Raw genomic sequence first — 25781 nt, 5'->3', positions numbered from 1 at the left:
GGTAGTAGATTCATTCGCGAAGCAGCTACTCTTGAGCTGTTAGGTCTCCTTCGGAGGCGCTCGGGTAGCTGTTAGCAAATCCCACCCTTCCTGGCTGAGCCTTTGCTCGGCCACCTGTCTTGGTGAAACTGGAAATGCCTCCGGGCCACCAGTAATCCTTCAATAAAAAAAAAAAAAGGGAGGCAGTTGAGAATATCAAATTTAAAACCTTTCATCAGTACTTTAAAATACAAAAGTCAATACGGTTCGCTTCTTAACATGTCACTGTTTTATTTATGAAAAGAATTGTAACTCTGGAAGGATATAGAGGAAGAGGTAAACGCAAAAAAAATGGACGGATTGCGTGAAAGACGATATGGGTAAGAGGGGAGTGAGCGAATATGTTAGAGGGGAGGTAAAAAGGGGAAGTATATGTTCCAAGAGTATGGGAGGAGAAAACATTTTTTGCCGACCCCAGGTGGCTGGGAGAAGGGCAGGAAAATGATGATGATGATGATGAATTGTAGCTCTGTTCCTTTCACGTTTTCCACCAACGTACGTTTGTTTGTTGTACTATCTCATACTACGAGATAGTGTAATTTGACATATTCGCAATTAAAGTCCAAACAAGCAAAAACATCGTCGGTTTTCAATACAGCAAAACATATCCCCAAAATACAACAAAGTTGACAATTACTCAACTTTCTATAATAGTTCATAATGATATGAGAGCTGTGAAACTTCACGGCCCGTAATAAATGTTTCATTAGCAGCTTGGAAAAACACACAAGTTCAACAAATAGGCTAGTATAAAGTTAAATTACTTTCGCACTAACACAAAGAGGAAAGTTCTGTATCGCACGAAAGATCCCGACTCGGGTTGATTAATTATTATTATGGACAAATTTAATTGGATCTCGCTCGATATTCGTATAACTAAAAGCGTGAATCAGGATTGTTCTTAAAAACAATACTATTTTCCAGGTTCAAATATGTTATTCCCAGAATGTCCTTCTTTACCAAAGATATGACTTGCTCTCGATTTTAGTAAATTTAAGTTAAAAATTAAAACAGTGCTTTTTTAAATTTCAAACTCTTGACCCAAATTATTACTTTATATAATAAACATAACTGCTGATAAAGAAAACTAGGAACAAATCACTCATGGTCATACAGCCCCAAATTAGGATTCCGTGTGTTATGAGTACTAGAGGCTGACTTACATACTTAAATACGTTTAAATATAGACGTAAATAGATAAAACATATTCAGACAAAAAGCAAACAAATCTGTTCATCACACGAATGTTTGCCTGAGGTGGAAATCGAACCTATGACGATCGGCGCAACAGTCAGGACCGCAACTACTCCACCACTCGGATCCTCCCGATCCACTCACGAATTTAAGTACCTCAAGCACCGGTCACCATTCTCGTCGAACCCGTCGCTCGCGACTAAGGGTTCGGCGAGTAAGCTAACCCTCTTGTCGTGGCCGCAGGAAATTGCATACCCGATCCTGTGGACCGAATGCTAAACAGTCGACGTCACCCTAAGCAGGTCATTTCGGATCCTCCCGATCCATTAACGATGTTTTAGGTAGGTAGCTCCGGTCACCGTTCTCGTCAAACCCGTCGCTCGCGACGAAGCGTTCGGCGAGTAAACTAACTCATAGACATAGCCCATTGAGTTTCTCAGTGTGTCGCGTTTCCGATCCGGCGCTAGATTATGCGAAGCACTGCTCTTGCTAGGGTCAGTGTTAGCAACGCCTCCCGAGAGCTCACCTACGCGTTACGGTTACGCAGACATAGCCTCTCAAGGCTTAGGTAAGAAAAACAAAAAGAAAAAAAATCTTAATAACAAATCAAAATAAATGGGTTTTTTTTACATGATCGTAGCACGCAATGCGTAACATTGAAATGTTTTATATTTGCATACGTACGCAATACAGAAATCTTAACGATAACAGATTTATCTGAATTTGCGATCTAACGTATATTGTGTAACGTGACTCGAACAAAACAAATGACAGTAGTGACTTATAAATTGTCGATAGAGATTTTTTCGGTTCCATTACATTGAATCAATGAACAAATAAATACAAAAAACACATCTCATAATTATTTAATAACAAAAATGAATCGAGCTACTTATTCTGCGCGTAAAACAAAGCGAACACCGAATACGTACTCCTCACCACCTGAAACATGAAACAATTTAATAAAATGATCGCTCACTGAACCGAAACAGAATGAAAGTTATGTGCAGACATTTCAATGAGCCGGATTCCGCGATTGGACCTTCAATAGCATTTATTTGCAAACAGATCCTATTATAGGTTTTATATAAATCGCACAATATTACAAATTCTCCGTTGTCTTGAATTGGTTGTACAATGGGATACCCAATTATTTTTTAAGAAATATGCAAACAGACAGAACTAAATACTGCTTTTGATAAAAACTCAATTATTACCAATATAAACGTGGCGTAAGTTAATTCTACCATTTTAAAGGCTTTCATAACCAGTGGGCTTTGGGCTCGCAGAATTGCAATTAAGACGATATCTCTGATATTCCTTCGAGTCGATAAAACTGGCGAATCGCACTTGTGCCAACCACAGTAGAATATCTCATCTGATAGCAACGATGCCTGAAAAATTAAAATACAATTATTCCAAGTCGTCGTAAGACACTGAACCAGCTTAGAATAAGGTGTGCTTTAGTAGATAAATTGATCTGAAATTTATGGCCATTACAATAACTTACGCAAATATCTTCTTAACGAAGATATTATTGATAATACTTTTAAATAAATCAGCAGAGCTGTTTCTGAGATTAGCGTGCACAAACGCTCAGATAAACAGACAAACAGATAAACAGACAAACATTCACTAAATCATTATTTTGGGTTCTATTGCGTTCATAAAGCCCCCTATAATAGTTTTCCTGAGATATCTTCCATGTATGATAATATTGATGATAAACTTCCTTTATATGAACTATGAACTAATATAAATATAATTTTCATAAACGGGTTCCTCCTCGCAATAACTGTATCAGTGAACCGAATTTTACAGCTCGTATATGAAAAATGAGTGAAGTGGTGTAGGTCTTATAATAATAAATAAATAATAATAATAAATATTTTCTAACAATCACACCACGTTAATTGATCCCGTGATAAGTTCGTAAAGAACTTGTGTTACAGGTACCAGATAACGGAAATTTACATACACCCATTTCATATAAATCTACAATTCTACACAATTGACGTACATACCTGATAGGTAATTTCGCCTGCATTGCACAGGAATAATGCAAGTAATAAATACATAGCTGCTAAAAAGAAAAATATCTTCATGCCCATAGTAAATGTCAGTTGATCTGAAAGCTACAAAATAATGGTTAATTCGCCCTCATATATTATGTAAATACCATATATTGCAAATGTGTTCTTGATATAACTCATCAATTTTGATGAGCATATTAAAATACTAACGAACGTTTTAATCTCAGTTGCCATGTTTTGATTACTTTTAATGTTTGTATAAATTCCCTAAACATAAAAGTCGGGGTGTGTATATATGTTTACATATATAAATCTTCAGATTGGATTGTGTGGACCCAGCGGTAGCGACAGACAGTAGTAAATAGTGACAGTTAACAGTTAATCAAAAATGAACCAGCAAAGCGGGCCGGGTTTGTCTAGTTTACTATTTATTAATTAAATAAACGGCTAGCCGTTCGAAACTTCCGAGATCCCAATTTTATAAATGGCGTACAGTCACATAATTTCCGGAGAAACTGAGTATTTTACCATTTATTCCACAAAATCTGTACCGCTACTGGAAGTTCATCTACTTTAACAATAGTACCAGCACTCGCCACCGAAGTCAAGCTGAACAGTTTCACCAAGAGCCACTTACCTCCCGTACAGTGGGTTTAGCTCATTCCATCTAACACAGGCTAAGCCTAAAATGGACTCTATTTGTGGTGTTTCTGGCACTTTATTACATGATGTTTTAGGTGATGCTTCAGAAGAGTATCTAACAATAGGTTATAGGATTGCAGTGCGATTATACAATGTCCGCTATCTATGAACTAATTGCCGCACATTGAATTTTTCTTCTGGTATTATTCTTTGAAGTATACTGATAGATCACGAATATTAATTTAGATTTACAAATGGTATTTTTACTATTACAAAAATTTATAAGACTTTCAAATTTCCATTAAAGAATCTACAGAAGGTCAATACAGAGACTGAAAACAAAATGTAGCTGAAATACATAAATGCACCGAAAAGTAGAACTATTAGTTCATTTTCTCAATCAAGAGCTCGTCTAATCAATCACTTTACTGGTTTTAATACTTTTATCATGAAATCGTTTTTATCTTGATAAATTTCTGAACATAAATAACGAACGGAGCGTTTTTGCCAGTTTCTATCGCGCAAGCAAAAATCTCTAAGGAAACGACGTTAACATTTTCAAGGCAAATAACGCTATCCCTCTGGAAAATCAGTAGAAAAAGTCGTGGGCAAGTGAAGACAAGCGTAACAATTGTATTACTTACGGCAATTTGAAGTAGTAGCGAGACCGCCGAGCCCGAACTCTGACAGAGCTGTAACGCCATTACTGTCCCGAACGCTTTGTGGATGTCTTTTGATAAACTGAAGCAGAATATCACATTCATTTTTAACTTTTTTATTGCTTAGTTGGGTGACCAAGCTCACAGCCCACCTGGTGTGAAGTGGTTACTGGAGCCCATAGACATCTACGACGTAAATGCGCCACCCGCCTTGAGATATAAGCTCTAAGATCTCAGTATAGTTACAACGGCTGCCGTATCCTTCAAACCGAAACGCATTACTGCTTCACGGCAGAAATACCCGAATAGAACCCGCGCGGACTCACAAGAGGTTCTACCACCAGTAAAAAAAAAACACGTGTGGCACTCGGAGGCTGCCGCGGTAAAACTATTGCATAGCATTTTTTTATCAACTTATGCAATTATAAATCGACAATAATAATTTAATATTAAAACAACAATAAAATAAGACCACGCTATATTTATAAACATTAACAAAACCAAAACATTAACTGTCCCCTTCACACTCATAGCCTAGACCGCGCGAGGGAGAGATGGGCGGACTTTTCATGATGCGCATGCGGTAGTGCGACATCACGCCGCGCGCTTATTCACAAACACTACACAAGCGCAACGTGTGATTGTGTTGAACGCGAGCTACATAGTAGGCGTAGTGGGGGTGTCAGGTTATTTTCGTTACGGAATTTCTTGATTCAGTCGCCGCGCTCAAAGCCCGTCATAAAAGCTATGTAATAGCTTAAAATTCAATACATACAATATAATAATAATATGACTAATATAATATTGTGAATTTTGTTAAGACATTTTTTCATGCTTAATTTCCTATAAATGCTTTTATATGTAACTATCCACCCACAGCTTCACCGGCGTTAACTATGTTTTATGTCGCGTGAACGGAGACTTATGCCCAGCAGTGGGATGAATACTAGTCTATATTCTTTCTCATGATCCCTATTTTCATACTTAATTTCGTCAAAATCAGTTCACCGGTTTGAATATGAAAACTTAAGTTAACATAACTTTTTAACATAACAGTTACTTTCGCATAAATAATATGTGTTATGCTTACAGCTTCTAAGAACTGACAGAATAAAAGAAGAAAAATAAAAAACCTTTTTTTGAAATATCTAATTTTTGATAAAATACGTGAAAAACCAGTTGGTACTCCAAATGAATACTTGCCTACCTGTGAAAACTTCATAAAAATACATTTAGTAGTTCCGGCGATGTGCGGAAGCTAACAAACAAACAGACATTCTACTTCAAATTCAAATCGCAAGTTTATGTTAAGAGTAAATAAATACAGTCAAGATTATATTTATGTATTCACTCTTCTTTAGTTACCTTACCTTTACGTAATAAAGTTAATTTAATTTAATGCACAGACCTCCCGAAGTCAACTATTATTACTATTAATCTTAATGGGATGTTATAAATCTCATCAAATATATATTTTAATAAAAAAACACTACTACAAAACAACAAAAATCTTTTTCAAATATCATAATTACAAAAAAAAATCAAGCCCTTAAATCTATTGCTGATAAAAATTTTGAGTGATCAATGACGATGACAAAAGTAACATTTATAGTGAGTAAGACTAGTTTTATGGTTTAAGTTTGTCATTATGTGTTATTTCCACTGTTTACGAATACTATGTAGTTTTCGCCATCACGGACAAATATTCCGTGAAGGTTTTAATTACTGGTTTTAGTAGTTTTAATTTAATTACTAGTAGTAGAATTCTACTATTGATCTTCGGGTTGTCGCGCTTGTTAGGAAGGAAGGAACGGATTTCGGAATATCCTCCACAACCCGAGTATAATCTCCTTACTTAAATAGACAGATTCATAGCTTGTACACATCGATTTTTTTCTTCTGTCTCCTATTCCAATATAGCTACCGCTACCTACCAATATAGCTACCGCTAATAATTAAAAAAATGTGTATTGTCGAAGTCGTCGTGGCCTAACGGATAAGTCTTCCGGTGCATTCGTGTTGAGCGATGCACCGGTGTTCGAATCTCAGGCGGGTACCAATTTTTCTAATGAAATACGTACTCAACAAATGCTCACGATTGATTTCCACGGTGAAGGAATAACATCGTGTAATAAAAATGAAACCCGCAAAATTATAATTTGCGTAATTACTGGTGGTAGGACCTCTTGTGAGTCCGCGCGGATGGGTACCACCACCCTGTTATTTCTGCCATGAAGCAGTAATGCGTTTCGGTTTGAAGGGTGGGGCAGCCGTTGTTACGTTGAATACTTGAGATCTTAGAACTTATATCTTAAAGTGGGTGGCGGTATTTACTTTGTAGATGTCTATGAGCTCCACTAACTACTTAACACCAGGTGGACTGTGAGCTCGTCCACCTATATAAGCAATAAAAAATAAATAAATAAAAGTAGTTATGTGTGTATACTACTCGGGAAAACCATTAGAAAATGAAACTGTTCATAACTGATTCAAACTCATCTAAGAAATGGTGGTTCGGTTACCTTAACAATTCATTATGCATCTTGATACCCTCGACAAGTCCTTGAGCCAATTTCTCAGCAGCCAATCTTGCCTTCCCAGCCGCTACAAGCTCATCTACATTCTCCCTTAATCTTTTGAAATAGTGCCTCAACGTTATGAATTTATATTTGTACATTATTAAATACGCCATTGTGTACGTATCAACTGATATAATCATAGACAGCATCATCACCAGTAAGACTAGTGTGGTGGCAATTCGGACAATACTTGCCAGCATTGTATCGTCATCCTTAGATGGGTAATATGTGACTATTGTGACGAAGTGAGAACCTTTGAAATAAAGAGAATGTTACTTTTTCCTTGCCCTAGATAGGCAGACGAGCTTACTCATCTGGAACTAAACGGCTGTCACATGAGCCCGTAGTCATCACCAATGTGTGTGGGTGTTCAATAAGTTTTTTTTATTGCCCTTGTAGGCAGACGAGCACACGGCCCACCTGATGGTGAGTGGTTACCGTCGCCCATGGACTTCAGCAATGCCAGGGGCAGAGCCACGCCGCTGCCTACCGTTTAATACTCTCCACAAGCCTCGTTTGAAGAAGGACATGTCATAGCGCTCGGGAAACACCGGGGAGGGGAGCTCATTCCATAGCCGGATGGTACGTGGCAGAAATGAAAACGTATGTAGTCTCTAGTTTATATACTACAGGAAATCTTAGTTTCGGGCTAAATTGTCGAGTGTCATTTTACAAAAAATAACTCTCAATCGGTTTGAGGAGTATTGTATTGTATAGTAGTTTTTTATTATACTTAATTGTATAGTGGCTTCTAAACTGCTATGGACCACAAGTAAATCGTGGGGTTTGGCCTATAGGCTCGGACGGGGTTAGGTTATTTATGACATTTATTCAAAAATTTGTGCACTAAAAATCTCCGTTGTAGTCAGAATTTCCTATGATTAAAACTTGAAAAAGGCTTTTAGGTTCATTTTCAAGCCGTCTTTACCATCTTTTTTTATTTTTATTTTTACTTGCAAAATAAAACTTTCATTGCAATCATAATACAAATAAATAGTACTGACCGTCATAAAATTTCCTCAAACCTTCAAACACGTAAAACGTGGCTGAACCATAAACCGCGACACAATAAGCGACAACATTTATTTTCACGGTCCGATACATCTCGTCCATCAGAGTTTGTTCCTCGTGAGCCTCGCAAATCATCATCATCTTACGATTCAGCGTTTTCAAGAGCTCTTTGTTTTTTATTATGGAAATAAATTTAATCATAATAAGGGTGTGGCTTGAAGCAAACGTCACGGAGTCCCGTTTTTCGTCATCCGGGAAATCGCCCATCGTCGCCGCCATGATCTCCAGCACCGTCATGAAGCCATACGTAAAAAACAAAACGCAGCTATAAATTTTGTAAAGCAATGTTTTGTCATTTCTAGATTCCGTTTTTTGATACCAAAAGTTTCCGGAGCCGACCAAAAAGATTTTATCGCAGTACGTCTTCAAGATGTAGTGATTCTTGTTCATGTTTTTGTTCATTGGTCGAGTTTTGTGCGGAACAACTGCTTTACCAATCAAGCTCATTAAATAGTTATTATAAAGGATTAATAATACCACAAATAATATAATTCTGCTTAACAAATTCGATCAACTTCGCTTACGTATACTATGTATATGCTCGTATGATAATTTAAATTAATTGAATGTGGGCTAAATAAACCAATACCGCGTTGGCGTGAGAGCCGAATCGATCTGATCAAATACAGAAATTTAATGAATTTTTTTTACTTATATGTGATTCTATCAAATTGATATTTTAAAGGCTCCGACGCTAGTTTCTAAGGGTTTAATGAAGTAATTGAGCAAATTGCCTCGAAAATTGTTACTAGTAATTTTTTTTCTTCGCAAAACTTTGAAATATTTACAAGCTAAATGGTTCTGTGTAAATAGACACTTATGTGTTTCCTTGGCGATTTCTATAGATTTTATAGAAACATAGATTTTATAGATGCGTGCGAGGCCTAATTAACAACACGCTCGTTGTACCCGAATCGAATGACTGGAGTTAGAATCTTGGAGATAGGAACATTTGTTGTAAACGTAAACAAACGATATCTAATAAGACGTGTTCATGTCTGACTTGTACGGTGAAGGACTTCACCTGATCCACTCACGGCCTTCGCTTCTCAACTTGTCACTGTTTTATTTATGACAAGAATTGTAACTCTGGAAGGATATAGAGGAAGAGGTAAACCCAAATATAAACTTGAAGGATTGCGTGAAAGACGATATGGGTAAGAGGGGAGTGAGCGAATATGTTAGAGGGGAGGTAAAAAGGGGAAGTATATGTTCCAAGAGTATGGGAGGAGAAAACATTTTTTGCCGACCCCAGGTGGCTGGGAGAAGGGCAGGAGAATGATGATGATGATGATGAATTGTAGCTCTGTTCCTTTCACGTTTTCCACCAACGTACGTTTGATTGTTGTACTATCTCATACTACGAGATAGTGTAATTTGACATATCGCAATTAAAGTCCAAACAAGCAAAAACATCGTCGGTTTTCAATACAGCAAAACATATCCCCAAAATACAACAAAGTTGACAATTACTCAACTTTCTATAATAGTTCATAATGATATGAGAGCTGTGAAACTTCACGGCCCGTAATAAATGTTTCATTAGCAGCTTGGAAAAACACACAAGTTCAACAAATAGGCTAGTATAAAGTTAAATTACTTTCGCACTAACACAAAGAGGAAAGTTCTGTATCGCACGAAAGATCCCGACTCGGGTTGATTAATTATTATTATGGACAAATTTAATTGGATCTCGCTCGATATTCGTATAACTGAAAGCGTGAATCAGGATTGTTCTTAAAAACAATACTATTTTCCAGGTTCAAATATGTTATTCCCAGAATGTCCTTCTTTAACAAAGATATGACTTGCTCTCGATTTTAGTAAATTTAAGTTAAAAATTAAAACAGTGCTTTTTTAAATTTCAAACTCTTGACCCAAATTATTACTTTATATAATAAACATAACTGCTGATAAAGAAAACTAGGAACAAATCACTCATGGTCATACAGCCCCAAATTAGGATTCCGTGTGTTATGAGTACTAGAGGCTGACTTACATACTTAAATACGTTTAAATATAGACGTAAATAGATAAAACATATTCAGACAAAAAGCAAACAAATCTGTTCATCACACGAATGTTTGCCTGAGGTGGAAATCGAACCTATGACGATCGGCGCAACAGTCAGGACCGCAACTACTCCACCACTCGGATCCTCCCGATCCACTCACGAATTTAAGTACCTCAAGCACCGGTCACCATTCTCGTCGAACCCGTCGCTCGCGACTAAGGGTTCGGCGAGTAAGCTAACCCTCTTGTCGTGGCCGCAGGAAATTGCATACCCGATCCTGTGGACCGAATGCTAAACAGTCGACGTCACCCTAAGCAGGTCATTTCGGATCCTCCCGATCCATTAACGATGTTTTAGGTAGGTAGCTCCGGTCACCGTTCTCGTCAAACCCGTCGCTCGCGACGAAGCGTTCGGCGAGTAAACTAACTCATAGACATAGCCCATTGAGTTTCTCAGTGTGTCGCGTTTCCGATCCGGCGCTAGATTATGCGGAGCACTGCTCTTGCTAGGGTCAGTGTTAGCAACGCCTCCTGGTTTGAGCCCCGAGAGCTCACCTACGCGTTACGGTTACGCAGGCATAGCCTCTCAAGGCTTAGGTAAGAAAAACAAAAAGAAAAAAAATCTTAATAACAAATCAAAATAAATGGGTTTTTTTTACATGATCGTAGCACGCAATGCGTAACATTGAAATGTTTTATATTTGCATACGTACGCAATACAGAAATCTTAGGCCGGTTACAGTGCTCCACCGACCGTCTGTGCGTACGTTCCGTCCTGACGGTACGCATTAACCGATCGTCAGTTTGCTTCATTCAGTGCTCTCCTGACCAACGATCTGATCGGATTGGTATAGTCGGTACGCAAAACGGAAGCGTTTGCAAATAGTTTAATTGCTGCTTATTATTTTCGAAAACGTTTAAGGAACGTTCAAGTTTTTTTAATTATTTCAGAATGACGATCAAGTTTTGATGAATTATCAGCATATACTTCTTGCCAGGCCTTTAACTTGCCATCACGATCTTTATATAACACGTGGCCTTTGTCCCAGAGCGGTTCACGAAGACGAACTTCGGTAATTAGGCGCTCGGTGTCGATATATTTGGCCACGTTCAATACGAAATCGCTTTTTTTGATGATGATACCCAAACCGGACCGTCGGTCCACCGATCGGTGCAGCACAGAACGCGTTCATTTGTTTCCATAGCGCATCGGTCGACCGACGGCACGCATGCGGACGCGCTAGACCGACGGTCCTCGTACGCAGTGCGTAGCAATATGCGCGTGCGTACGGTCAGTCCAGCACTGTAATGATTTATGAATTTTCATATAAACGACAAGCGCGACTGACGTACGCACAGGCGGTCGGTGGAGCACTGTAACCGGCCTTAACGATAACAGATTTATCTGAATTTGCAATCTAACGTATATTAGCGTGACTCGAATAAAACAAATGACAGTAGTGACTTATAAAATATCGTTAGAGATTTTTTTGGTTCCATTACATTGAATGAATGAACAAATAAATACAAAAAACACATCTCATAATTCTTTAATAACAAAAATGAATCGAGCTACTTATTCTGCGCGTAAAACAAAGCGAACACCGAATACGTACTCCTCACCACCTGAAACATGAAACAATTTAATAAAATGATCGCTCACTGAACCGAAACAGAATGAAAGTTATGTGCAGACATTTCAATGAGCTGGATTCCGCGATTGGACCTTCAATAGCATTTATTTGCAAACAGATCCTATTATAGGTTTTATTTAAATCGCACAATATTACAAATTCTCCGTTGTCTTGAATTGGTTGTACAATGGGATACCCAATTATTTTTTAAGAAATATGCAAACAGACAGTACTAAATACTGCTTTTGATAAAAACTCAATTATTACCAATATAAACGTGGCGTAAGTTAATTCTACCATTTTAAAGGCTTTCATAACCAGTGGGCTTTGGGCTCGCAGAATTGCAATTAAGACGATATCTCTGATATTCCTTCGAGTCGATAAAACTGGCGATTCGCACTTGTGCCAACCACAGTAGAATATCTCATCTGATAGCAACGATGCCTGAAAAATTAAAATACAATTATTCTAAGTCGTCGTAAGACACTGAACCAGCTTAGAATAAGGTGTGCTTTAATAGATAAATTGATCTGAAATTTATGGCCATTAAAAAACTTACGCAAATATCTTCTTAACGAGGTATTATTGATAATACTTTTAAATAAATCAGCAGAGCTGTTTCTGAGATTAGCGTGCACAAACGCTCAGATAAACAGACAAACAGATAAACAGACAAACATTCACTAAATCATTATTTTGGGTTCTATTGCGTTCATAAAGCCCCCTATAATAGTTTTCCTGAGATATCTTCCATGTATGATAATATTGATGATAAACTTCCTTTATATGAACTATGAACTAATATAAATATAATTTTCATAAACGGGTTCCTCCTCGCAATAACTGTATCAGTGAACCGAATTTTACAGCTCGTATATGAAAAATGAGTGAAGTGGTGTAGGTCTTATAATAATAAATAAATAATAATAATAAATATTTTCTAACAATCACACCACGTTAATTGATCCCGTGATAAGTTCGTAAAGAACTTGTGTTACAGGTACCAGATAACGGAAATTTACATACACCCATTTCATATAAATCTACAATTCTACACAATTGACGTACATACCTGATAGGTAATTTCGCCTGCATTGCACAGGAATAATGCAAGTAATAAATACATAGCTGCTAAAAAGAAAAATATCTTCATGCCCATAGTAAACGTCAGTTGATCTGAAAGCTACAAAATAATGGTTAATTCGCCCTCATATATTATGTAAATACCATATATTGCAAATGTGTTCTTGATATAACTCATCAATTTTGATGAGCATATTAAAATAGAAATGAACGTTTTAATCTCAGTTGCCATGTTTTGATTACTTTTAATGTTAGTATAAATTCCCTAAACATAAAAGTCGGGGTGTGTATATATGTTTACATATATAAATCTTCAGATTGGATTGTGTGGACCCAGCGGTAGCGACAGACAGTAGTAAATAGTGACAGTTAACAGTTAATCAAAAACGGACCAGCAAAGCGGGCCGGGTTTGTCTATAGTAGAGTTATTTTGTCGCTGCAGTTTGGGTCATAAAACACAGCCGGGCTAGGACGGTGAGCATGTTGCGCAGGCGCAACGCCATTATCGATAGAAAGAAATGAGTCATCGAAAGCCATAGTATATATGTCGAAGAGAAATTTGTTTTTGTGCATTCGTTCTCTGAATTTCTTTAGTGACACAATGGCTACTCCTTTGTTTTGTACCAAAACGGCACAATTTATTCAAAATAATATTTTGCCTGTTGGCATCAATATACCAGCACAAGCACGTGTTGTTATCAACAATGTTTTAAATTTTTTGAATTATTAATGCGTTATTAATGAAACCCACTGTGACTTGTTGTATTCTAAACTTTTGTACTTATACGTTGCTTTATCAATTTTTTTCTTTGATTTTTATCACTAACCCACAAAATGACAAAACTAAATATACTATCGATAACGCTTATCGACAACAATAATTCGCATCACTATTCTCGTCCATAAGGCTCGTGAGTGAAAGAGAGAGCGAAATATTCGCTGCACCGCTCCGACTTTTTATGACCCAAACTGCAGCGACAAAATAACCCTACTATAGTTTACTATTTATTAATTAAATAAACGGCTAGCTGGTCAAAACTTCGGAGATCCCAATTTTATAAATGGCGTATAGTCACAGAATTTCCGGAGAAACTGAGTATTACCATTTATTCCACAAAATCTGTACCTCTACTGGAAGTTCATCTACTTTAACAATAGTACCAGCACTCGCCACCGAAGTCAAGCTGAACAGTTTCACCAAGAGCCACTTACCTCCCGTACAGTGGGTTTAGCTCATTCCATCTAACACAATCTAAGCCTAAAATGGACTTTCTTTGTGGGGTTTCTGGCGCTTTATGGCATGATGTTTTAGGTGATGCTTCAGAAGAGTATCTAACAATAGGTGACAGTGCGATTATACAATGTCCGCTATCTATGGACTAATTGCCGCATATTGAATTTTTCTTCTGGTATTTTACTTTAAAGTATACTGATTATTACTGATAGATCACGAATATTAATTTAGATTTACAAATGGTCTTTTTAGTTTTACAAAAATTTATAAGACTTTCAAATTTCCATTAAAGAATCTGCAGAAGATCAATACAGAGACTGAAAACAAAATGTAGCTGAAATACATAAATGCACCCAAAAGTAGAACTATTAGTTCATGTTCTCAACCAAGAGCTCGTCTAATCAATCACTTTACTGGTTTTAATACTTTTATCATGAAATCGTTTTTATCTTGATAAATTTCTGAACATAAATAACGAACGGAGCGTTTTTGCCAGTTTCTATCGCGCAAGCAAAAATCTCTAAGGAAACGACGTTAACATTTTCAAGGCAAATAACGCTATCCCTCTGGAAAATCAGTAGAAAAAGTCGTGGGCAAGTGAAGACAAGCGTAACAATTGTATTACTTACGGCAATTTGAAGTAGTAGCGAGACCGCCGAGCCCGAACTCTGACAGAGCTGTAACGCCATTACTGTCCCGAACGCTTTGTGGATGTCTTTTGATAAACTGAAGCAGAATATCACATTCATTTTTAACTTTTTTATTGCTTAGTTGGGTGACCGAGCTCACAGCCCACCTGGTGTGAAGTGGTTACTGGAGCCCATAGACATCTACGACGTAAATGCGCCACCCGCCTTGAGATATAAGCTCTAAGATCTCAGTATAGTTACAACGGCTGCCGTATCCTTCAAACCGAAACGCATTACTGCTTCACGGCAGAAATAGGCAGGGTGGTGGTACCTACCCGCGCGGACTCACAAGAGGTCCTACCACCAGTAAAAAAAACACGTGTGGCACTCGGAGACTGCCGCGGTAAAGCTATTGCATAGCATTTTTTTATCAACTTATGCAATTATAAATCGACAATAATAATTTAATATTAAAACAACAATAAAATAAGACCACGCTATATTTATAAACATTAACAAAACCAAAACATTAACTGTCCCCTTCACACTCATAGCCTAGACCGCGCGAGGGAGAGATGGGCAGACTTTTCATGATGTGCATGCGGCAGTGCGACGTCACGCCGCGCGCTTATTCACAAACACTACACAAGCGCAACGTGTGAATGTGTTGAACGCGAGCTACATAGTAGGCGTAGTGGGGGTGTCAGGTTATTTTCGTTACGGAATTTCTTGATTCAGTCGCCGCGCTCAAAGCCCGCCATAAAAGCTATGCAATAGCTTAAAATTCAATACATACAATATAATATGACTAATATAATATTGTGAATTTTGTTAAGACATTTTTTCATGCTTAATTTCCTATGAATGCTTTTATGTGTAACTATCCACCCACAGCTTCACCGGCGTTAACTATGTTTTATGTCGCGTGAACAGAGACTTATGCCCAGCAGTGGGATGAGTCTATATTCTTTCTCATGATTCCTATTTTCATACTTAATTTCGTCAAAATCAGTTCACCGGTTTGAATATGAAAACTTAAGTTAACATAACTTAACAGACACAGTTACTTTCGCATATTATAAATAATATGTGTTATGTGTTATGCTTACAGCTTCTAAGAACTGACAGAATAAAATAAGAAAAAAAAAAAAAAAAAAAAAAAAAAAAAAAAAAAAAAAAAAAAAAAAAAAAAAATATTGTTTTTTTTTTTTAAATATAAAATTTTTGAAAAAATGCGTGAAAAACCATTACTCCAAATGAATACTTGCCTACCTGTGAAAACTTCATAAAAATACATTTAGTAGTTTCGGCGATGTGCGGAAGCTAACAAACAAACATACATTCTATTTCAAATTCAAATCGCAAGTTTATGTTAAGAGTAAATACATATAGTCAAGATTATATATTATTACCAAGATTTAGTTACCTTACCTTTACGTAATAAAGTTAATTTAATTTAATGCACAGACCTCCCGGATTCTACTATTATTACTATTAATCTTAATGGGATGTTATAAATCTCATCAAATATATATTTTAATAAAAATATTAAAACATCTACAAAACAACAAAAATCTTTCTCAAATATCATAATTACAACAAAAAATCAAGCCCTTAAATCTATTGCTGATAAAAATTTTGAGTGATCAATGACGATGACAAAAGTAACATTTATAGTGAGTAAGACTAGTTTTATGGTTTAAGTTTGTCATTATGTGTTATTTCCACTGTTTACGAATTCTTTGTAGTTTTCGCCATCACGGACAAATATTCCGTGAAGGTTTTAATTACTGGTTTTAGTAGTTTTAATTTAATTACTAGTAGTAGAATCCTACTATTGATCTTCGGGTTGTCGCGCTTGTTAGGAAGGAAGGAACGGATTTCGGAATATCCTCCACAACCCGAGTATAATCTCCTTACTTAAATAGACAGATTCAGAGCTTGTACACATCGATTTTTTTCTTCTGTTTCCTATTCCAATATAGCTACCGCTACCTACCAATATAGCTACCGCTAATAATAAAAAAAATGTGTTTTGTCGAAGTCGTCGTGGCCTAACGGATAAGTCTTCCGGTGCATTCGTGTTGAGCGATGCACCGGTGTTCGAATCTCAGGCGGGTACCAATTTTTCTAATGAAATACGTACTCAACAAATGCTCACGATTGATTTCCACGGTGAAGGAATAACATCGTGTAATAAAAATGAAACCCGCAAAATTATAATTTGCGTAATTACTGGTGGTAGGACCTCTTGTGAGTCCGCGCGGATGGGTACCACCACCCTGTTATTTCTGCCATGAAGCAGTAATGCGTTTCGGTTTGAAGGGTGGGGCAGCCGTTGTTACGTTGAATACTTGAGATCTTAGAACTTATATCTTAAAGTGGGTGGCGGTATTTACTTTGTAGATGTCTATGAGCTCCACTAACTACTTAACACCAGGTGGACTGTGAGCTCGTCCACCTATATAAGCAATAAAAAATAAATAAATAAAAGTAGTTATGTGTGTATACTACTCGGGAAAACCATTAGAAAATGAAACTGTTCATAACTGATTCAAACTCATCTAAGAAATGGTGATTCGGTTACCTTAACAATTCATTATGCATCTTGATACCCTCGACAAGTCCTTGAGCCAATTTCTCAGCAGCCAATCTTGCCTTCCCAGCCGCTACAAGCTCATCTACATTCTCCCTTAATCTTTTGAAATAGTGCCTCAACGTTATGAATTTATATTTGTACATTATTAAATACGCCATTGTGTACGTATCAACTGATATAATCATAGACAGCATCATCACCAGTAAGACTAGTGTGGTGGCAATTCGGACAATACTTGCCAGCATTGTATCGTCATCCTTAGATGGGTAATATGTGACTATTGTGACGAAGTGAGAACCTTTGAAATAAAGAGAATGTTACTTTTTCCTTGCCCTAGATAGGCAGACGAGCTTACTCATCTGGAACTAAACGGCTGTCACATGAGCCCGTAGTCATCACCAATGTGTGTGGGTGTTCAATAAGTTTTTTTTATTGCCCTTGTAGGCAGACGAGCACACGGCCCACCTGATGGTGAGTGGTTACCGTCGCCCATGGACTTCAGCAATGGCAGGGGCAGAGCCACGCCGCTGCCTACCGTTTAATACTCTCCACAAGCCTCGTTTGAAGAAGGACATGTCATAGCGCTCGGGAAACACCGGGGAGGGGAGATCATTCCATAGCCGGATGGTACGTGGCAGAAATGAAAACGTATGTAGTCTCTAGTTTATATACTACAGGAAATCTTAGTTTCGGGCTAAATTGTCGAGTGTCATTTTACAAAAAATAACTCTCAATCGGTTTGAGGAGTATTGTATTGTATAGTAGTTTTTTATTATACTTAATTGTATAGTGGCTTCTAAACTGCTACAGACCACAAGTAAATCGTGGGGTTTGGCCTATAGGCTCGGACGAGGTTAGTTAGGACATTTATTCAATAATTTGTGCGCTAAAAAATACCCTTTGTATTCAGAATCTCCTTTGAATAAAACTTGAAAAGGGCTTTTAGCTTATAGAGACATTTTATTATTTTTACTTACAAAATAAAACTTTAATTGCAATCATAATATAAATAAATAATACTGACCATTATAAAATTTCCTCAAACCTTCAAACACGTAAAACGTGGCTGAACCATAAACCGCGACACAATAAGCGACAACATTTATTTTCACGGTCCGATACATCTCGTCCATCAGAGTTTGTTCCTCGTGAGCCTCGCAAATCATCATCATCTTACGATTCAGCGTTTTCAAGAGCTCTTTGTTTTTTATTATGGAAATAAATTTAATCATAACAACGGTGTGGCTTGTGGCAAACGTCACGGAGTCCCGTTTTTCGTCATCCGGGAAATCGCCCATCGTCGCCGCCATGATCTCCAGCACCGTCATGAAGCCATACGTAAAAAACAAAACGCAGCTATAAATTTTGTAAAGCAATGTTTTGTCATTTCTAGATTCCGTTTTTTGATACCAAAAGTTTCCGGAGCCGACCAAAAAGATTTTATCGCAGTACGTCTTCAAGATGTAGTGATTCTTGTTCATGTTTTTGTTCATTGGTCGAGTTTTGTGCGGAACAACTGCTTTACCAATCAAGCTCATTAAATAGTTATTATAAAGGATTAATAATACCACAAATAATATAATTCTGCTTAACAAATTCGATCAACTTCGCTTACGTATACTATGTATATGCTCGTATGATAATTTAAATTAATTGAATGTGGGCTAAATAAACCAATACCGCGTTGGCGTGAGAGCCGAATCGATCTGATCAAATACAGAAATTTAATGAAATGTATTTGCTTATATGTGATTCTATGAAATTGATGTCTCAAAGGCTCTGACGCTAGTTTCTAAGGTTTTAATGAAGTAATTGAACAAATTGCCTCGAAATTTGTTAGAAGTATATTTCTTTTCTTCGCAAAACTTTGAAATATTTACAAGCTAAAAGGTTCTGTGTAAATAGACACTTATGTATTTTCTTGGCTATTTCTATAGATTTGATAGATACGTGCGAGGCCTAATTAATAACACGCCCGTTGTACCCAAATGGAATGGTCGGAGTTAGATTCTTGGAGATAGGAACTTGTTGTAAACGTAAACGATATCTAATAAATAAGACGTGTTCATGTCTGATTTGTGGGGTGAAGGACTTCGCCTGATCCACTTGATACATAAATAAATAAATAAATATTTACTAACAATCACGCCACGTTAACTGGTCCCGTGATAAGTTCGTAAAGAAATTGTATTACAGGTACCAGATACCTAACGGAAATAAATGTAAGATTTTTATTATACACATACATATATTTAATATACATCCATAACCCTGGAAAAGACATTTATATTTATCATACAAATATCTTCCCTTGGCGGGATTCGAACCCGCGACCCCCTTGTGTAGTGACCATGTCACTTACCACTACACCAGACGGTCGTTAATGACATATGTATATATTATGGCGCGAGCTGGACTCCGGCATCCGTTTGACACATCTACAACAAGAAAAATGATGCCCCAGAAATATGTTTTCAGATAGTTGTCAATCTGTTTAATATGTGTTAAAGTAAAACGTCTACTTAGTATTTACAAAACGTTGCATAAGTATTTATGTAAAAAAAAAATTTTTTATTGCCCTATAGGCAGACGAGCATACGGCCCACCTGATGGGGAGTGGTTACCGTCGCTCATGGACGTCAGCAATGCCAGGGGCAGAGCCAAGCCGCTGCCTACCGTTTAATACTCTCCACAAGCCTCGTTCGAAGAAGAACATGTCATAGCGATCGGGAAACACCGGCGAGGGGAGCTCATTCCATAGCCGGATGGTACGTGGCAAAAATGTAATATTTACGTGTAAATTGTTTTATAAATATTAATATATAAATTATCATTATAGTTATTGGTATCTATATGAATATATATGTTCTTTTTCCAATCGAAAAGTAGGCCGCAGTAAAATTAAAAAATATGATTTCAAAATTGAATGCTGCTGTTGTAAAATAGATGACATCACTTTCAGTTCACTGAAATTCTTTCGAAAACCATGTTTGTTTCCGCACTGTGACCACATTTGGGAGGCAGTTGAGAATATCAAGTTTAAAAAACCATTCATCAGTACTTTAAAATACAAAAGTCAATACGATTCGCTTCTTAACATGTCACTGTGTTATTTTTTGACAATAATTGTAACTCTATTCCTTTTACGTTTTCCACCTACATACATTTGTTTTTTGTACTAATCTCATACTACGAGCTAGTATAATTTTAAATATTCGCAATTAAAGTCCAAACAAACAAAAACATTGTCGGTTTTCTCTACAGCAAAACATATCCCCAAAATACAAAAAACAATTTGACAATTACTCACCATAAGTTGACAATTACTCAACTTTCTATAATAGTTCATAATGAATGATATGAGAGCTGTGAAAATTCACGGCCCGTAATAAATGTTTCATTAGCAGCTTGGAAAAACACACAAGTTCAACCAATTATAATGCTTTTTTTTTGTCAGGAGGAAATCACCGGACTCCCGCCCTCCACTGGGGATGGAGAGCGGAGCATGTCGGAGTTGAACCGACTAAAACCTCCTGTCGCTCAACAACCAGCATCCAAACCTCGCATGAGACAGAACTCATGAAAAAGCAAAAGGGGGAAAGTGAAGCGTTTAGTGCGGAGCACATCTCTCTCATCACCCTCCCCCTCGGGACGCCTCACCGGCGGTCGTCGACGCCACGACCACCAGCCCTCTCGGTCGGCATAACAAATAGTGGTAGTATAAAGTTAAATTACTTTCGCACTAACACAAAGAGGAAAGTTCTGTGTCGCACGAAAGATCCCGACTCGGGTTGATTAATTATTATTATGGACAAATTTAATTGGATCTCGCTCGATATTCGTATAACTGAAAGCGTGAATCAAGATTACTCTTAAAAACAATACTATTTTCCAGGTTCAAATTTGTTCTGGATTCGACGAGCAACGCGCCGCCCTCGTCCCGGTCATAGGAGAGGACCTCTAGCTGCCGCGCGTCGTGGCTACGATGCTCGGCAGCGACGCGTCCTGGAAGGCGATGCTCGACTTCTGCGAGTCCACCATCTCGCAGAAGGAAGCGGCGGAGCGAGAGAGGGAGAGCTCTACCCTTTCCGCACCGAACCGTCGCCGTCGAGCCGGGGCCGGAGGCGGGAATACGCCCGTACGTCCCGGCCCCTGTAGGTAGCGGCCTCCCCCCGATGAAGGCCAAGGGGCGACCTGAGGGGGTGAGGCCGCGCGGCGTGCTACCAGCACTCTAGCGCGCTGCCGTGGAGTAAATAGAGCGACCGGTCGACGGTGTATCGCGTCCCGATCCGGCAGGCTGGTTCTGGTCCAGCGGAGTATTCCGGGACACCAGCGGCACCGTCTGGGCGGCCTGACGGGCTGCCGTACCGAGACGGCCGACGTTACAGAGCCTTCGATTCGCCTCGAAGGCTCCGTCGGCTGGGCGTCCTTGGTCCTTGGTGAGCCGGGCCGTCTCGTTGTAGTGTTGGCCACGGTAACCCCCCTACGTCATCCGGGTTCTGACCTCGGAGGGGATCGGACGTCGGGTGTAAGAGTGCAGGGGAGTCGTTTAGTGGGTGGGCCCTAAAATCCTTGGGCCAGCGGTCTGCTCACAACACCATGCAGATCATTGAGTCTCACATACCCCGCGCGCCCCTTTTGCGCGGGGACCTCGTAGGATGTTCGGCTTCTACCCGAAAAAAAAAAAAAAGTTCAAATTTGTTGTTCCCAGAATGTTCTCCTTTAACAAAGATATAAAGTTAATAATATAAAGATATAAGAGTAAGTACTCTCGATTTTAGTAAATTTAAGTTTGAAAATTAAAACAGTGCTTTTTAAATTTCAAACTCTTGACCCATATTATTACTTTTAATAATAAACATAACTGATGATAAAGAAAACTGAGAACAAATCACTCATGGTCATACAGCCCCAAATTAGGATTCCGTGTGTTATGAGTACTAGAGACTGACATAGAGTTTTAAATACGTTTAAATATAGACGTAAATAGATTAAATATATTCAGACAAAAAGCAAACACATCTGTTCATCACACGAATGTTTGCCCAAGGTGGGAATCGAACCTATTACGCTTGGCGCAACAGTCAGGGCCGCAACTACTCCACTACTCGGATCTTCCCGGTCCACTAACGAACTTAAGTACCTCAAGCACCGGACACCGTTCTCGTTGAACCCGTCGCTCGCGACGAAGGGTTTGGCGAGTAAACTAACCCATAGACACAGCCCACTGAGTTTCTCGCCGGATCTTCTCAATAGGGTCGCGTTTCTGATCCGGTGGTAGATTCTGCGAAGCACTACTCTTGCTAGGGCTAGTGTTAGCAACGCCCCCAGGTTAGAGCCCCGAGAGCTCACCTACTCACTCGATTACGCTGGCATAGCCTCTCAAGACCAGCTTAGGTAGGAAAAAGAAAACTGCGCCATCGAATCAGTCAAAACTTTGTTTATATTAATCAGCAAACCCATGAATCTTATAGAAATTCGTTATCAAAACAGACACCCCACTATTCATTGCCAACTACTAAACATAGCGTAAGGAAATGTCGATACGCCACTAAATTACTGTTAAAATCAGAGACCTTAGAACTCATATCTCAATATGGGTAGTGGCATTTACGTTGTAGATGTCCATGAGCTCCAGTAGCCACTTAACAGCAGGTGGGTCGTGAGCTCGTCCATCCAAAATAAACAATAGAAAAATAAAAAAATAAAATTTTGCTCAGGAAATGTCGCGCCGAATTGGTAGCTTATTGTTTAAGCCCACACGCTTCCTACTGTCCTTTTTTAGATGCAAAGCAATTACGCGCCTCGAGCTGTGCGGTGTAATATATGAACATACCAATTTAACCGAGCTTTCGACTCTGTCTATGACATTCATGTTGTACTTACTCTCTATAGGATCCGGTAATTGCCTAATACCAGGTGGTCTAAAACTTCAGCAGCCAATTTAAGAGTTTAAATATATATATATATATATATATTTTAAAATCTTTAAACAACGCAATGTCATAATTATTATTTGGTAACTTTATTTCATTCCGAGAAGAGTGGTGCTAGATGTTTCATTAAAAATAAAGAACACAGTTTGCTTATTGTGAACAGAAAAAAACCTATTCTATTATTCTTTAATTGTATAACACAAAACAGCATGTAAAAATTAAAATTTGAGTTTGGTTGTGCTGTTAGATTGTAACTTCATTTTAAATGTTTAAAGCACGTATAATCGCAACTACATGTACCTTAATAATTAGACCACACAACAAAACAGCACTTCTAATATTAAAAAAGTTAATACACATATGTTTTTATTTTCTCTACATTCGCACGTTACTTACAGCATTGTGTTTTGTACAGCAGTTTTTTGTATATTACTACCGGGAAGGTTTCAATTATAATAACGCAAATATACAATAGGTTATATTACACATAAACACCGCGATAGTTGTATTTATGTGTATTATCCATGATAGTTGTAGTGACCGAGGTTCACTGTTGTCAAATAAAATCAATTGAAAAGAAAAAAGTCGTAGCCCCTTCTTAGATTAAATGACTTTCAAAAGCCAGCCGGTATTAGGAACTATCGGGTAATTTGATATTTCGCACGACTAGCTGTGCCACAACTTGCAGTGTTGGCGCAGAGCCAGCCCCCGTCGTTATCGATACTCATGAGAACATATCTATAGCAATAATTAAAACTCCATCCGTGAGCCAAATAAACCATGTAAAATAGTTTTGATAATGAAATCGCTGTAACGTATTGTTCGATGCGTTTATGCTATGGTAATGAAATCTTTCACCGTAAGTTTTAAGCTATGGCATAGCTTCTATGAACTGAATCAAGAAATTCCGTAACGAAAATAACCTGACACCCCCACTACGCCTACTATGTAGCTCGCGTTCAACACATTCACACGTTGCGCTTGTGTAGTGAATAAGCGCGCGGCGTGACGTCGCACTGCCGCATGCACATCATGAAAAGTCTGCCCGTCTCTCCCCCGCACGGTCTAGGTTATGAGTGTGAAGGGGACAGTTAATGTTTAGCTTTTTTTAATGTTTATAAATATAGAGTGGTCTTATTTTATTGTTGTTTTAATATTAAATTATTATTGTCGATTTATAATTGCATAAGTTGATAAAAATGCTATGCAATAGCTTTACCGCGGCAGTCTCCGAGTGCCACACGTGTTTTTTTTTTAAATTTGGACTAACTTGAAATCTTGTTCGCCTATAAAGGACGGATGACACTACAACAAAATGACTATTGCCTAATGTCTCTGATATTAGATACAAGGTATATTATACCTGATGTTAAATGCTTAACGGAAACTACCGCAACGTAAATGTCGTCGCCAAGTGAAGTTAATTATTATTATCACGACTATTCTACTTTTCTAATCGGATCGCAAAATTTACTCTTATTTTATTTTATCACTAAATTTATCATTAAAAGTTCGTCTCATATGACGGATAGGCTAGCAAAATATGAACAGGATAACAACAAAACGATGAAGTGAATATTCGAATACCCACTTTTATAAATTAAAAAAAAACTGAACTTCCATCACTTAGACTTATTGCTACTGTTTTTAAAGAATTAAAATAAAAGAATAACGTATCCAGCTTCTCTTGCACAAAGAAGAATACAAGTGAGGCAACAATGAATTCCGAATATTACAACACGGTTATATCGTTAGCTTCAATAGCAACATGCGGCAAACTGTCCCGCCACTTCCATGCCTAGGCGTTGTATCAGTTATTTATTGCCCACCACTTTATTGCCTCGCTGCGGATTTGGGAAAATGGACACCCTCTGCGGCGACGATCCCTAACCAATCAGCCTTGTATTTGGTTACCAACCCTAACTGTATTCTATTAGGTGAAATAGAAGGTTGAGTTTCAATGATATTTGTATAAGTTAGTTGTCTAGCATTGACCAGTCAAAATCTGCTGGATTTCATTAGGAGCAAATCGAAGGATTTCAACCTACGCGTTGGAGCCGATAGTAATGAAGTTAAATTGACTAAAACCCCCCATCACTCAAGTGTTCACGCCCAAATTTCGAAAGAGGCAAAACTCAACCGAGGTAGGTGTTGGATGGCAAGGCGCTTAGCGCGGTCTGCATCTCTCTACTCTTTACTACACACTACGCTAATCGGCGCTATTACATTGGACCATAAAGATTAGGCCTCCTGGTTGGTAGACTAGCAGCTACTAGCGTTGGTCAGAGAGTGTGCAGTCTTTCGTCACTCCGTCGGAAAATTTGTTTCCCATTTAAAGTAAACCGAATGGATTACAAAAAATAACGTCAAAATTTACACGTAATCTCTATAATTTATTTATGTCACAAAAAACTGAACTCATGTTGGTATTTTTTT

The 25781-nt window shown here is 38.0% G+C and overlaps 2 protein-coding genes across 4 annotated transcripts; both read right to left on the bottom strand.

The window, feature by feature from the left end:
- Positions 1-2029: 2029 nt before the first annotated feature.
- Positions 2030-8844, bottom strand: LOC114240282 (uncharacterized). 2 transcript variants are annotated; one of them, XM_089736312.1, is made up of 7 exons: positions 8742-8844; positions 8151-8642; positions 7090-7399; positions 4553-4649; positions 3258-3368; positions 2451-2627; positions 2030-2175 (listed from the first exon to the last, which is right to left on the bottom strand). In XM_089736312.1, exons 2-7 carry the CDS (start codon positions 8617-8619, stop codon positions 2122-2124), a joined length of 1218 nt encoding a protein of 405 aa, XP_089592438.1. In that variant the 5' UTR covers positions 8620-8642; positions 8742-8844; the 3' UTR covers positions 2030-2121. The 2 variants fall into 2 exon arrangements, with proteins under 2 accessions (XP_089592438.1, XP_089592437.1); XM_089736311.1 differs by having other exon boundaries at positions 2031-2175; positions 8151-8827.
- A 2918-nt stretch (positions 8845-11762) lies between these two features.
- LOC114240366 (uncharacterized) lies at positions 11763-19127 on the bottom strand. 2 transcript variants are annotated; one of them, XM_089736267.1, is made up of 7 exons: positions 19025-19127; positions 18434-18925; positions 17398-17707; positions 14811-14907; positions 12937-13047; positions 12132-12308; positions 11763-11856 (listed from the first exon to the last, which is right to left on the bottom strand). In XM_089736267.1, the coding sequence occupies exons 2-7, from the start codon at positions 18900-18902 to the stop codon at positions 11803-11805; spliced, it is 1218 nt and encodes a 405-aa protein (XP_089592393.1). In that variant the 5' UTR covers positions 18903-18925; positions 19025-19127; the 3' UTR covers positions 11763-11802. The 2 variants fall into 2 exon arrangements, with proteins under 2 accessions (XP_089592393.1, XP_089592392.1); XM_089736266.1 differs by having other exon boundaries at positions 18434-19111.
- Positions 19128-25781: the final 6654 nt, after the last annotated feature.

The sequence above is a fragment of the Bombyx mandarina genome, chromosome 21, assembly GCF_030267445.1.
Source record: "Bombyx mandarina strain Sakado chromosome 21, ASM3026744v2".
Taxonomy (NCBI): domain Eukaryota; kingdom Metazoa; phylum Arthropoda; class Insecta; order Lepidoptera; family Bombycidae; genus Bombyx; species Bombyx mandarina.
This window is presented reverse-complemented; position numbering and strand designations above follow the sequence as displayed.